The 14,747-nt window shown below is 43.1% G+C and overlaps 2 protein-coding genes across 15 annotated transcripts in view; both read right to left on the bottom strand.

Annotated features, from left to right (window-relative positions):
* The window catches only part of PITPNM2 (phosphatidylinositol transfer protein membrane associated 2), a 126,708-nt gene extending 124,649 nt beyond the window's left edge, over positions 1–2,059 (bottom strand). For 2 of the 7 annotated variants that reach the window (XM_074321083.1, XM_074321082.1), the window contains exon 1: positions 1,301–1,860. The gene's annotated coding sequence lies outside the window, so the exon portion shown is untranslated. Of the gene's footprint in view, positions 1–1,300; positions 1,866–1,915 lie in introns of those variants that run through there. The other 5 variants (XM_074321080.1, XM_074321084.1, XM_074321075.1 and 2 more) reach the window with 5 other exon arrangements.
* Positions 2,060–4,346: 2,287 nt separating this feature from the next.
* Positions 4,347–14,747, bottom strand: part of MPHOSPH9 (M-phase phosphoprotein 9) — a 48,488-nt gene continuing 38,087 nt past the window's right edge. For 5 of the 8 annotated variants that reach the window (XM_074321090.1, XM_019734003.2, XM_074321089.1 and 2 more), the window contains 7 exons: positions 14,360–14,535; positions 13,394–13,540; positions 12,556–12,676; positions 11,632–11,735; positions 10,694–10,941; positions 10,326–10,394; positions 4,347–7,214 (listed from right to left, as the gene is read on the bottom strand). In XM_074321090.1, coding sequence (XP_074177191.1) covers positions 7,113–7,214; positions 10,326–10,394; positions 10,694–10,941; positions 11,632–11,735; positions 12,556–12,676; positions 13,394–13,540; positions 14,360–14,535 — 967 coding nt within the window. In that variant the 3' untranslated portion in view covers positions 4,347–7,112. Of the gene's footprint in view, positions 7,215–10,325; positions 10,395–10,693; positions 10,942–11,630; positions 11,736–12,555; positions 12,677–13,393; positions 13,541–14,359; positions 14,536–14,747 lie in introns of those variants that run through there. The other 3 variants (XM_019734005.2, XM_074321091.1, XM_019734008.2) reach the window with 3 other exon arrangements.

A 14,747-nucleotide genomic window follows, 5' to 3' on the forward strand; every position in this document is an offset into this window, starting at 1 on the left:
CACGCCAGGGAGGGGCTTCTACTCCATCCAGACACTGACTCTTCAGGGTGCTGGCCGCGTGGAGGTTGGGGGGCAGGGGGGGGAGGAACCAGGAATGAATGAAACCCCCATCCTCCAGGAATTCACAGCCCAGTGGGGGAAATGAGCCAGGCACCAAAGTAACTATAAAAAGTCCCGTGGTGATAAGAGACATAAGGGGCACAGATACGGAAAGGTGGGGGTTCAGAGCAGAGAACACTTGCACTGGGGACTTGGGAGGTGGGGGGGATTCAGATGAAGGGGAGCATTAACCACTTCCCCCCCAGAAAGAGGGGAGGGGTCTGTTCTATCAGCTCCACTGACTCCCAGGTGGGGGTGAGGAGAGAACTGGCAGTGGACCAAGAAAGATGCTCAAAAGAGGTCTCCTCTGAAGAATCCTGAGGGGAGGAGGGGGCAGGCCTGAAACCGGAGACCTGGCCAGCCCACACTGCAGAGGTAGGGAGAGGGGTGTAGGATGAGGAATCTAGAATTTCTATGCAGGGGCAGCGAGTCGGTTGGAAGGGGACAGCGCTGGAGGATTTGCCTTGACACGACATTTGTGCAGCAAGCACACTGTTTACTTAGAATGTCCGTTTGGAGTTTCTTGGGGGGAGGGGTCCGTGCACCTTATGGGGGAAGGGGACACTTCTCCCCAAGTCACCCCTGAGCCCTGCTCCAGAGAAGAAAGGATGAGGGCTGGGTGGAAGGTGGGAGAGGAAGCTGCCACTCTAAGGCACCTCAGGTTACAACCGGAAAGGAACACTCTCAGGATGGAGATGGGCCGATTTTCCTCCAGTCCAGGGGACACCTGGCCACCTTTTCTGAGTCCTGGCCCCGCTCGGCGGGCCACACCCATGCGTGGGCCCCGGACACCCACCCAGCCACGCCAGGGCTGGAAGGACGTCCCGCTGGAGGCGCGAAGCGGCGGAAGGCTGGACAGAGGCTTTGCCCACCCATTCCCCCCGCCCCTTCGTGGCCCTTTCGTCGGGAGCGCGGGGCAGGCCCAGCACCGCACACACAACTGCCCCCTGACCGCGGCGACACTTGCCACTGGGGGAGGGGAGTCCTGCACGCCCCCGTCGCAACCGACGGAAATTCGAAAAACAGCATTTGGGGCCCCCACCCGGAGGGCCAGCGGCACCCGGGGCCGGCTCGGGGCGAGTTCCTGAGCCGGGGCCCCCGCGCGCGGCCCGGGTCCCGCACGTCCCCTCCCTCCCCGAGCCGCGGGCCTGGACACGGGGCCGGCCGCGCCGCCTTCCGGCCGGGCCGCGGCGACACTCACCGCTCGGCGCGGCCGCCGCTCGGTCCTCTTCGGCCGCGTTGGGCCGCCTCACGCCGCCGGGGAGGCTCCGGCCCCGCGGACCCGGCTCGGCCGGCTGCGCCCCGCGGCTCCACGCGCCGCCGCCGCCGGCAGCTGGCCCCGCGCGAGCGGCCGGGCCCCCGCGGGCATGCTCCCCGGCCGTCGGCGGGCGCCACGGGTGTGCGCGCGGGCGCAGGAGGGCGGCGCGGCCGGACTCGCTGGACAGCTCTACGCCGCGGCCCCGCCGCTCCCCGCGCGCCCCAGCGGCCGCTGCTGCCCGAGCGCGCCGAGCCCGCCGCGCATTCCCTCACTCGGCGGCGGGGCTGCGCCTCCGTCAGGCCGTGCGGGGAGCGGCGGCGAGGCCGGGCGAGGGCCGCCTCCGCCGGAAGAACCTGGCCGGTCGGGGCTCCCGCTCTGGCGGAGCCTGGCGCTGCCCGCAGTCCCCACGCGAGGGCCCGGGCTCGCTGCCACGCGGGGACGCCCCCCGGGCGAGCACCCGGCCGCGGGCCTCCCGGCTCCTGTCACTCCCTCAGCCGTACCTGTCCGGCGACTCGCTAAGTGCACTTACAGGAAGCTAACTTGGGGAAGGGAACTAACTTGGGGAAGGGAACAAACCAGCAGACTTGCGGGAATTGTCACGCTCAGAGATTAAAAAAAAAAAAAAAAAATTTCTTCAGGCAGAAGTGAAATGACAAAGCTAGAGGTACAAACTGCATAAGACTTCAGAGGCATTCAGAGTGTTGTGGGCAAGCCAAATTGAGGTCCAAACCCAGGTGGGGTACTTCTGTCAGCCACAGAGACCAGATTCAGAGAGACGGGCACCAAACATGCTCTGGGCCAAAAGAGTGAAAATGCTGCTTGGCCATCAGTAGCAGTGGCAGTAACAGTGGCCAGAAGGTATGCATGAAGCTCTAGTCCTGGACCTCAAGGAATTGGAAGAGGATCAGAACATCTTGTTTCCTTCCCACTGGACCCAACGGGGAAACAAAAAGATCACAGGGTACTGGGTGAAATCTGACAGAAAACAGTGTGTGAACTGAGATTAGGCAAGAATGGACTTGTGTGCCAAGATCTGAAGTCACGGAATTAAACAGGGCACACCTAAAACCTAGCATTAATTTCCCTATCACCAGGTATCGCTGTGTGTGGTTGAGGAGATGGGCGTGCTTTTCCGGGAAGAGTAAGTGCAGGCTAAAATGCAAGCAGGACTGGCTGAGTTCAGATGAAGTCAGGGAGAGCAAACCACCAGAGGCTGTTCATCCGCTCCGGCTGCTGTCAGAATTGGAGACCGAACGGGCTGGCAAAGCCATCATGACACAACTCGCCTCTGATGATGATCACAGAAACAAGACGTCCTCTCAAATATTAAACCCTCAGCTCCTGCCTGCTACCACAGATTTTTGGAGCATACACAGATTTGGAGCAAGGCTCTGCCTGGATGCAAGTTGGAACTGTGCCCCTGGACGACCACTGTAACTGTCGTGCGGGGAGGCCTGCGAGGTCTCTGGTCCCGCTCCCCACATAAGAACGCAGGACATGGTGAGGCCAAAAAGGAACACCCATGGAGCCATAGACGGGGGAGTCATACCACTATATTCTCGCTGGTGGCTGGGTTGGAAAAACAGGAAACAGGAGCCATATAATTCTCAACCCTCATTGCTCCGCTTGCAGGCTCAGCCACCATCTTCTTGCCAGCCCCCATTTTTTCTGCTAGCCTAGCCACAGCAGTTATATTAGTGGCCAACGGCTCACTGGTTACAGCTGACGGCCAACTAGCCACAGCTGATGGCCATGCAATCACAGTTGATGGCCATTCACCACCTGAACCAGCACCTGTCTATGTGAGGCCGAGAGCCTGGAAACTGCTCTTTGGGGTTCTGTCCCCACAGTAACCCTGCAATGATTGCACTCAAACCAGTAGTAACTTGGAGGACTTGACACCATTGAAAGCCAGATCCCAGTTAACCAGTATGAATAAATACACCAGTACCGTTTATATCCACAAATATTTATTGAGTGCCTTTATGCAAGAAAGAAGAGATGGTCCCTGCTCTCATGGAGCTTACAGTGTCGTGGCTCCAACATTTGACGAGATTTATCAACCGCAACAAGCACATGGCTTTGTCTAACTGCCAGCAGCACTGTAAGAAGCAAATCTTTCACATTATTCATCACTGTTACAGTGAAATTGTGAATAAAACAATTATCTTTGAAGTCTGTAGTCATAGCGATGACATGGTACAAAATGTCCAGCAAATGTAAATTTATGGCTTGATTCCTCATATGTGAGAGGGCCTACTGAAATAAAACACAAATCAGAAGGGAAAAACTTAGTAACACGGGTCCTAAGAATACTGGTGTAGTTTAATACATTATCAAACTGCCACAGAACTCCTGGCAGGGCAGGAAATTATTTCCTGCAAAATTTGTGCAACGTAATCGGTTCAATCAGACCCTGCAAATCTAACCATACACAATCACTCATGATGAACAAATGTGATTTTCCTCTGATTCCTAAAGAGCTCTGGGGACACATTTACTTTTTAAAGCTTCTTAAAGATCCACAGAAGTTACACATTAAAATTTAGTGAAAACTGCTTTTGAGATAGCTAAAAATTAAAATGACAAAAATGTCTAATTTTACTACATATATTAGTGCAGAGTGCAGAATTCAAATAACATTCAGCAAAGCACCTGGCTTTTCTAAGTTAAAAAGAGGAGCACGTTTTGGTGATCAAACTCTAAAACAAGTCATAATTGTCATACAGACTTTCTAACGCCCAGTGGCAGGCACTTCTTTCACGTCCCTGCATCACAGGCCACCACCGCCTTTAGATGGAAACACCCAAAGGAGCAATTATTTTGATTACATTGTCAATACTTTTTTGGATAATAGCCTATATTTATATCAAACCCAAAATCACTGTTTAAGATCAAAGTGCCTTCTGAACTTACACTCAACAGGTTATCAACTGTTTTATCTGTCATTTAAAAAAAGAGAAAGAAACTCATACCAGAGGGGAGCTCATTTAAACTCCAAGAAATCTTTTTTTTTTTTTTTTTTTTTGCAAAGAGGTGGAGAGAACATCTTGGACCCCCTAACGGAAATGTCAACCAACCCAAGGTAGTTTTTAAGTGAACTGCTTAGTACACAATCTACTTTAGTTTACTATTTAAAAAGTGCTGAATCGCTACTTCAAAAGCCTATTTAACTCAGGATGAAGCTGAAATGTACTATTTATTGAAAGTTTACTCAGCACCAGGCACTTTACATGATCTCCCTGAAAGGAAGGAAGGTTCTGATCTGCTCATCTGTCACTTACTGCGGAGAAGGCAGGCGTGCGCCAGGGTGGGACCCAGGGCTGCCTGGCACTCCTGCGCCCTGCAGTCAGCACATGGCACGCAGGAGCATAGCTTTGTCTACTATTGTTCCAACCGGAACACTCATTTTAAGCTGTAACCAGGGATCCCGAAGGACTTTTCCCCACTTCAGGCTGCCTCCTAAGGAAGGGGAAAGGGGCAGAGGGCAGGTGTCGGGAGAGAGCTAACTATTTGCATTTACAAAAGGCACTTCCCCCCAAGTGGAAGATTCACTTAGGTTTCTTTATTAAATGCAGCTCAGCTCCAGCGGCATCAAAAGCAGTTTACCTCCCTGGGACAGTAGTTGCTTTTTAAGATTGCCACCTTTCCTGCTTTTAGGTTGAGTGGTTGTTAAATCCAGCGTTCCTTAAGTTAAACATCCCCAAAGGGAAAGATGGCTGAAAGGACTTTCCTTGGTTTCCCTCTTCACAGCTACAAAGAAAAAAACAAAATTTCTTTAAAAAAAAAAAATAAGGGACTGGTACTTCCAATCTATTAATACCACACACTTCAAAAATCAAAGCATAGTTTTTCTGAGAGGCACAGGAGACGTTTTGATAGCACTTAACACCTTTCTTGGAATAATCCAGTATAGACTACTACTAAGAAGAGAATTCCTTGAGAACGCTCTAACCTCTTCTGAAATGGCAATTTCTTTATTCTTAAGAATGTAGTAGACTTTACAATAGGAGTAAAGAACAGTGAAACAGCCTAATAACTTTCGGGCTAGTTTTTAATGTCATGTATAGGAACAGAGTAAAGGGAATATCACCAATAAAGCCAATCCCTTCATTATGTCTTAACACAGAGCCATACTGGAGATTGACTAAAATGAACCTTTTCTTTAGTGTAACTAGGAGATTTAAAAAAAAAGTCTAGAATAAAGGCACTTGATTCTGTTGGTGATTCTCAGTAGCTGATGTCTTCAAATGGTTGTAGGAGTTGGGAGCAAAGGTTCAATTCTTGGCTGGGAGCAGAGAGGCAGCTGTCAGAGGCCCCCTCCTTGCTGAGACTCCCCCAAGTGGAGAGGGGGGGGTGGCTGCAGGCCCCAGGCCTGGAGCGCAGCCAGGTGAAGCTTTGGTGTCGGGGGCTCAAAAATAATTGGGGATTCTTGATTGAAGGCATACATATATCCTAATGGAGTAACGTGGGCTTGGCATTGTTATAACTACATGCTATTAAGAGCCGCACAGGAGAAAAGGCTCAAAAGTAAACCAAAATATAAACCTGAGCGTTTTCAGGGGTAATTGTGAAAGCATGGAATGAGTCTGTTTATCAATAGAGCTTGAATGTGTGGGCCCTGGGTTCTGACTGGCCACCGGAACGGTAACAGGTAAACAGCCCACACGGGACCAGCAGTCAGTACACCTGCTAGAGCTCCTGGCTGGAGCACAGGAGGTACTGCCCAGGCAGTGAGCCGGGTCTCCAGCAAGACCAAGGTCAAGACGCCAGGTGTGGTCTAGACACATCCCCTTCTACTAACAAGCAGAGCAGGTGGTTGACCTAATATTCTCACAGCACCTACTATGGGAGTATTTCTTTTTCTTTCGGGCAGGGATGGAGTGGGTGGAGAGGGGTTTAAACTGTCACATGGTGACTGACTGACAGCTGAAGCCAGGTACATTGAGGAAACCAGGACTGCTTTCACAACCTCACTGGGTGGTGACCTGTATTTCATCAAAGATTTATCTATCCATTTATGGTCAAGGGTGGTCAATGTACATTCAGAATGATGAGCGGAAAGCTACGGCTTTCCAACTGAAAAGTAATACATGTGACAAAATTAAAAATTACTTCTCATTTTTCTTTCCTTACAAATAATAAAGTTTAAGGGAAACAAAATGAGTTAGTCATGTCATTTTCAAAGCTTTCCACTATTCCATCATTTCCAATATTTCCATTATTACTAATCTAATATTCACTCTAAGACAAATGTTTCAAATAGGAATTACATTACCATTTTTTAAAAAACCTCAAAACTACTAAACTCCAGGGTATGCTGTAATTTTTTCTGCATTCAGCATGTATTAGTCCATCTATAGAAGCTCTTCTTAAGCATTTAAAAAAAATCATACCCACAATGTCTAACAAGTTTACAAAACTGGTGTGCAAATTGTAGAAGGATAACACGATTTGTTTAGAAACAAGCTGCCTCCCAATTACACTTCCTTATTAGTGATACAAATTGGAGACATATACTATTTAAAAATAATATTTTTTAAATAGTAAAATATATAAGAGATTCCTGAGCATAACAAAAATATCTTGAAAATATGTGGCCATTTGAAGTATAAAATAGCAAGTTGAAGAACAGCATGATTGTAAAACTACAGTCTGAAGGCTTATAAACAGTACAAAATAGTTTGCCTTTTCCGAGTGCATAATTATACATTAGTGCAAACAAAAATGTCTCAAAATTTAATGGCTACAAATCTCAAAGATTTGCAGAGGTGCGCAAGACATGGAATTTCTTTAATGTCATGCGAACTGAACCCAGTTCTCGATTAATCCTTTCCAAACGGTCTTCCAACGCTTCCTAAGTGAAAATAATGGGAAAAGCTTAATTAGGATTCTGTATCAAGTTCACTGGTTCTAAATTACCACCAAATTGACCTTTCTTTTAGCAAAAGAACAAGTATAAACATTAAAATCAGATATTTTGTTTTTTACACAAACCATCTTTACATTATTTCTTTTGAGCGGAACAACTTAAGTCAACTTTTCAACCATTCCAAATTAACTGCTGCACTTTAAAATATCCTCAGTGTGTCTGGTACATTGAGAATGTGGAAATTATAGCAAGAGCAACACAACCGACTGGAAGAAGAAACTTCTTTAACTGCGTTGCAGTGAGAACAGCACAAGAGGAACCTAGGCGGCGCTCCACACGTTTCACCAGAATTAACAGACACATCTGACTGGTGCCGTATCCCACCTACACGTATAACAAATGACTTTCTTCTGACAAAAATGTCTGAGTTAAAAAGGAAAAACATTTGGAGAGGACTTTTCCAAGGAATAAGAGATTTCACAATGGATCAATGTAACAACTGCTATTTTAAAATAAATAGCACTACTATGAAATAAATAGTACCTGGAATATATATTTATCATTTTAGATACTGTGTTCAGTATTAACTCCAATGGTATCCTGAAATAAAACTTGAATTACAAAAGGATTACATGCTCACCTGAAGCTAAAGCTGAATAATACTGAGTATCAACTATAATTTAATATATATATAGTCACGGGACGTGGAGTACAGCATAGGCAATAGTCAGTGGAACTGTAGCAGCTACATATGATGTCACAGGGGTAACAGATTGGGGGCGGGGGGTTATCACTTTGTGAGGAGTAAAATGTCTAACTATTACATTGTTTTGTACAACAGAAACTAATAAATAAAAATTAAAAATGTAATTTTAAAAAGATTACATGTTCGTTATAGAATATTTAGAAGACAGATGAACAAAAAGTACAAACACTGTTACGCTTTCCATTTTTTTCTGCAGATATGCTCACCATTTTTAAGAAGAAAAATAAAAACAGAATCAAACTATTTCAAAATGTTTTTCAACTGAACTTCTCTTGTAATGAAATATCTTTCTACAACATCATTTAAATTAATGTGCAATATTCATCAGATGTACATTTAACCAAGAATCTTCCAATAGAAATGTAGGTTGCTTCTATTTTTCAGATATCATAAATTACGCTGCAATAAACATTCTTAAACGTATCTCCTTGCACATACCGGTATCTGTAAGTATTGCTCTGGCAATCTTTTCCAGAAGTAAAAGCGCTAGGTCCAAAGGAACGCAAAATTCTAAAGCTTTGGATAGATGCCAAGCTGTACTCCAGAGTTTGTGACAATTGCTACTTCCACCTGCAGGGTATGAGAATAATCCCCACCCTTGGTGCTGCTTTTAAAAAATACCTTCGATATAATCATTTTTTAAAAATGATGCTTTGGTTTAAATGTATATTATTTCATATTCATTGATAAGACTGAACATTTTTCATCTTTTTTGGCCCAATTTAACTTTTCCATTTATGACTCGTATATAAGCATCCTCAGCCCCTTTTCGCTGCCATTTGTCTTCTTCCTGGACTGACGAGCTTTGACATATACGAACAGAAACCAGTGCCCTTTAAGTCTTATTTTAAGAGCCTGTGATCATTATGTAAAAATACATTAAACAAATGTTTCAGATGGATTTAGACTCAGAATATCAACAATTTTTCCTTCTGCCTTCCCAGTAAACTATTTTAAGAAGAGTTTCATGTGTTGAGTCTTATAAATTATTGAATGAAAACTTTCGGAACAATAATATTAAATACTATGAAAGTCAGAAAAAGAAGATGTTAGGGATACAGGCCCTTGAAAAAGATCTCTCCTATTTTTTTGTGTCCCCCTTTCCTTCTGGTATCACAGATCAATCTGAAAATGAACCTTTCCTGAAGTTAAGGCACTGAGAGAAGCCAAAACATGCAGTTATATAAGAGACGTATACTTGCTGTTATGTTTAAAATGTTACAGAAAGAACAGATTTAGGATATCCCGTGACTTCATGTATTTTAATTCTCTTTGCAAAGCAACTGAAAGAAATGCACACGGGCCATGGGGCCTGCACCATCCCCTGCTCAATAATGGAACCACATCTCTCTCTCTCTTAAACTTCTACAACTATTCCAGCAGCAAAGTACAACCGTTTCACGTTTACCAACTGCAAAGGGGTTCAGAAATGAATTACAGATTGGAGGGGGAAGAAAACACAAAACGGGAGACTTCATGTGAGAACACTGACTTAATGTAAAATCTGTTGACAGGCAAATTGCCATTTGCACCCGAGTTAGTTTCCTGAAAACATAACGGCATGAACACCTTTTTCTTGAAGTACAAAGGTAAAATCAGTTTTTATTCCTGAAAGCTAGCATGCAACTATAAAATATAAGGTGTGATCAAAATGTACGAAGAATGCTGCTGCCGCGTGCCATCCCACGGAAAGGCAGGGATCTTCAATACAGGACGCTGTGCGCCGAGCCTTAGTCACAGTGTGTGCCAAGTTTCAACTTGTTCGGTGCAACCAGTTGGGTGTGAGCTACAGTTGAGAGGAGGTGTGTTTTAAAGTGTGCTGTCAATCATCATGAAATTGCTCCGTGTCACACATCACTTCTGGTTTGGCAGTTTCTGTCAGATAAAAACATTATGGGGTGTCCTCATCCACCTTATTCACTGGATCTGGCACCGTGAGACTTCTGGCTCTTCCCCAAAGTCAAAATGATTCAGGACATCGAGGCAGCCACGACAGCGCAACTAAAGACACTCACGAAAGAGGACTTCCAGAACTGCTTCAGAAAGTGGCAAGAAGGATGGAATAAGTGTGTTTGAAGTGAGGAGTATTTTGAGGGGGATTAATGGCAATGTGTCTTTTACTGTAATTTTTTTTTTTACTTAAACATTCACCGTATTGTTTGATCACACCTCATATACTATAATCACCAAACACTTCCTACATGGTCTAAAAGTGTTAACTGATTGCTTCAGTGTGCCTAAAAACCATGATTGTAAGAATCCATCTTGGAAAATGGAGCACTGACTACAGCGTCAAGCCTCTAAAGCACATTCAAGCCAAAACATTTCACCTGATTTAGTCTTGTCTGCAAAGTGATTCGTCCTCCAGTAGAAGGCATTCGACTTAGTGCTGCCTCAATCTGTTAACACACAAAAGAGTTTAAATAAAAACAGAAGAATTCTAATTACTGCAAGGAGGTTTAGAACACAGAATGGAAAGACCACTTCAGTCTAGTATTTTCTTGTCCGCCTCGTCTTCACATAAGTTCCCTCTGCTAGAAGTAGTAACAACAGCTCGCCTCACACACGTTGTTAGTGCAGCTTTGGTGTGAAATTCACAGTAACTCCCTGGGGTGGGTTTGACTCTAACTCCCTTCTGACTATTCCTTAATAAGCGTTAAGATCAGAAAAAGATTTTTAAAAATTTATTTGTTTTTACCTGGTCTTTTTCTTTTGTAAGTTCATCAAAAAACCGTTCTGTTTCAGCTAGCGTCCTGATTTTTGCAGTATACTCAAAGTCACTGCCATGAGATGCTACTGAAGCAGGCTTACACTGCTCGTAGCTCACGAATTTGTTCTTCTCCCAGGCTGACCTCACAGACACTTTCTTTACTCCATTTGGCAACAGTTCGGGGGAGGAGTTATGATTAACATGGATGTCGGTGGCTTTTTCTGAATATTTTTTTCCTGTCAGTGAGAAAGGAAATTTCTTATCAATTTTTGTAACAGAACTGTATGCATACTAAACATGTTACCCAACTTCACCTTCGGGAAATAGCTGCTACATGGGCCAAAAAATGTAATGAAAAGAAATACAACAATCAAAAATGTTTACTCAGTGCTTTTTCTCCACAGAATTCTAAAGCTTTGCCTTCCATTTAACAACCTTCACAACTTTCTGAAACCAGCGTATGCAAACTTTCTGTAAATGTAAATGAACTTTAAGTAAACTTAAAGCAAAAAACAAAAGTTTAAACACATTAAAACCAACATAAAGAGTTAACATTTTAGGGGCCTACCTAAGTGATTTCTCATGCATTATCTTATAACTTTATTCCAAACTTACAAATGAGCAAAAGGAAAAAATTTACTCAAAGCCTAAATCGTATAAAATTTATAGAGAATGTCAAAGTAAAGACAAAAACGGAACAGTATGGCCTTGCTAATTAACCATTCCTGTACCTCAGTTTCCCACCCTTTGGATGAGGATAACAACAGTGACATACAATGTGAGTATCGCGAGTGCTCATTTGTAGAGGCCCTTGGGCAGAAAAACATTTACGTGCAGGATATTATAATATTTAGAACCTTGAAAAGATACCAGAAACTCACAATGAATGACAAAACCGTAACTAATAATGTTTTAGGAAAAGATACCTTCCAGGTCATCTAGAGGAAGAAACTGGAGCTGCTTCCTGGGATTGGTACATGGTAATGGAGACACAGGAACAGTATCTAAATCATCCAAAAGGATATCAAATCTATGAATGAAGCAAGTTACTCGTGAGAAAAAAATGTTAACTGATTTTCCCTAGTGCCGCTAGAAACATGAGCTGGCATCCAGTTAACTCACACACTTACATTATTTTTTAGAAAGAAAGCTGGTCATATACTTTTCTCAAACTGAAGTTAAACTTCTATTTTCTAACAAAATTATAGCTACACACTAGACTTAAAGCATTTACCCATACAGTATCTCAACTGCTCGTTCTAACAACCTTATGAAATAAGCAGGGCAGGCATTTGTCCCCGCTTTACAGAAGAGGAAACTGAGGTTCAATGTGCTTAAGTAATTCATCCCTGAGGCTAATGGGGCTGGGTCACCAGCAATGGCCTGCCCGCTACAGCACACAGTGCTGGCCACACTTCAGAGAGGACCGTTTTCTCAGGGGCACAGGTGAACTTATGTTCAGTGCCAGGGCCATACCAGGACGGCCCACTTTCTTAGACAAAGGGCTCAAAAATGTCCCTGTACCATAAACCTTTTCAGGAAAACAGAGCATTATTGTTCTACATCCAAAGGTTGGAAGAAGCTCTGAGATTGCATTTAACTTTAGTGTATGTGCTGCCGAAGCGAGCACTGCATTTAACTTTAGTAGTAGCCAGTTTACACAGTTAAAAACTATTTTTGTGTCTTATTGTATTTTTTTAATTTTTAGTATGACATTCATTTAAATAATTTAAATCCAGAGAGTTCCCATTGACAACTGAAAACTTAGTGATAGCTAGAGGCATAAGTTGACATTTTTAAAAAAAAATCAATAATATATATATTTTATTCTACAATTTTAGAGAACTTACCGAATTGGACTGCTTTCATTTTTGCTAAGTAGATGACTAAATCCTGGCGACAAATTTTCCTTAGGGGATCTCTTGGGACTATAAGCCACAGTCACTGGTGTTAACATAATCTCTCTTTTTGCTATAGAAGAAAACGAAGAGGAAATATTCTTTTTCTTCTATATAATATGTGTTATATTGGCAGACCATATACTATCTTTTCAGTGCTTTTTTCTAACTTTAAAAGAAATACAATTTCATTGTAAAACTTTTTGAAAGATAAATAAGAGTATAAAAAATAAAATAAAAAATTCATAACCTAATGTCTAGAGGGAACCAATGTCAACATTTTGGTACATCAAACTGTAATTTCAGCACTCTCACTCAAAACTGGTTTTTCAGGATTTTAGAAGTCGACAGGAAATAAGATGGAAAGGCCAGTGTACCAGTGAACATTCCTATAACAGCCATACAGGAATCTCCTTAGCTGTTATGAAAATGGAAGTTGAGAATACAGAAATACAATGTTTACACTTTAAAACTGTAACTGGCTAAAGGAAAAGGTGACTAATGCCAATAACCTTAGGTAAATCTATGAAAAGAAGCATCTTTCTGCAGGCTAGCTTAATTTGTATGAACTACTGTTTAATTAGATAGTTGTCCACTGTCTTGAAAACTGTAAAGTGGTTTTAGTTGCACAAATTTGCTGGACACACAAAAAAATCCCAATGAACTTAGGGATCTGTGCTCAGAGCGGTCTGTAGGCGCCGGGGAGAGCATAAAGGAGATGGAAAATGTCAGTATGTGAGGCTCCCAGGTCACTCCTCTGAGCCCAGGAGATATGACACCTAACTCTTACTTGGAGTACTTGGTTTACGATTTGAAGGTGGCAGAGAGGACGATCGCTGTGAAGCAGCATTCAATCTCTTTTGTCTTTGTTGAGCACATTTCTCTGGGGACCGACTTGCATTGACAGACGTTTCAGTTTGCTGAGGATTCACCAATTCTATAAAAGACAAATGTAAAGAAAAGTCAAGCAAGACAAACTTGCTTCAGTGATCTGCTTTTATTAACAGATGGTTACACCAAGCGAGCAGTTCTTCTCCCTCGCTAGGTTATCACGATAATTTGCCAATGTACCACATTATAAGGATAAAAAATGCTTGATGAAGAAAAATGTGGGAGTTTATAATGCATTCATTCTGGTTCTCTGTTTACAACTGGCATTCAAGGTGATTTTTCAAGAGAGTTTATTTTTGGAAATCAGGTCACTAATTTATTTACTAGGAGATACTGCTTTGGATGCAACGCCAAAGATGTTAATGACGTGATTAGCAGGCCGAGCAAGTGAGCACGAGAGTACAGAGTACCCGGAGGAGACGCAAGTACCCAGAGCTGTGAAAAAATAGTATTACAGGTACTTGTTATCTTACTGCTGGGTGCTCAGTACCCAAGACAGCGGAGAGTAGGAAATGGTACATTTACTTTATGAATCCCAAATGTCCGTCATCACTTTTTGATGTGACAAACTGATAGAAGTTTTACAAATATCCTTAGGAATGCCACATAAATCTTTAATAATCAGAACATAACACGTACTTTGCTTTGTATAGAAGGTGCATGTTATGCCAAGACTGTGATTAAATTATTAACTACGGGATTTGATGATCTATGAAATGGGGCTGAAGCAGCAGTAAAATAAACTTTTTATTGCATTACTTGAGGAATTTCATTTTAAAGACAGTAATGTAACTAGGGGGCAGGGGAAGCTATCCTTATATCCATAATCCATATCTATATATCAAGTAAGGAATAAAATACTTACTATTTGAAGTGTCCTCTTTCTCCGTCTGTGTGCCCCAATTTTTAAATATTTTTTCTTCATCAAGTTCTTTTAAAGCTCTCATGATTGGTGTGTCTGAAGTCTCTCTCTGTTTTTTTATCAGTAAGTTTGCTGGTGAACTTCCAGGTGAAGAATCCTTTTCCGGAGGAGAATGGTACCTTAAATAATAATTGTAAAATACATGGTACTATGGACTGAAGTTTTGTGTCCCCCTCTGTAGTCCTCAATGTGATATAGTATTTGGAGGTGTGGCCTGTGGGAGGTGATTAGGTTTAGATGAGATCAAGAGGGTGGAACCCCATGATGAGATTAGAGCCCTAATAAGAAGAGGAAGAGATCCAAGATATCTCTCTCTGCAGGTATGCACCAA

This window comes from Rhinolophus sinicus, linkage group LG16 (genome assembly GCF_036562045.2).
Source record: "Rhinolophus sinicus isolate RSC01 linkage group LG16, ASM3656204v1, whole genome shotgun sequence".
NCBI classification, from domain to species: Eukaryota; Metazoa; Chordata; class Mammalia; order Chiroptera; family Rhinolophidae; genus Rhinolophus; species Rhinolophus sinicus.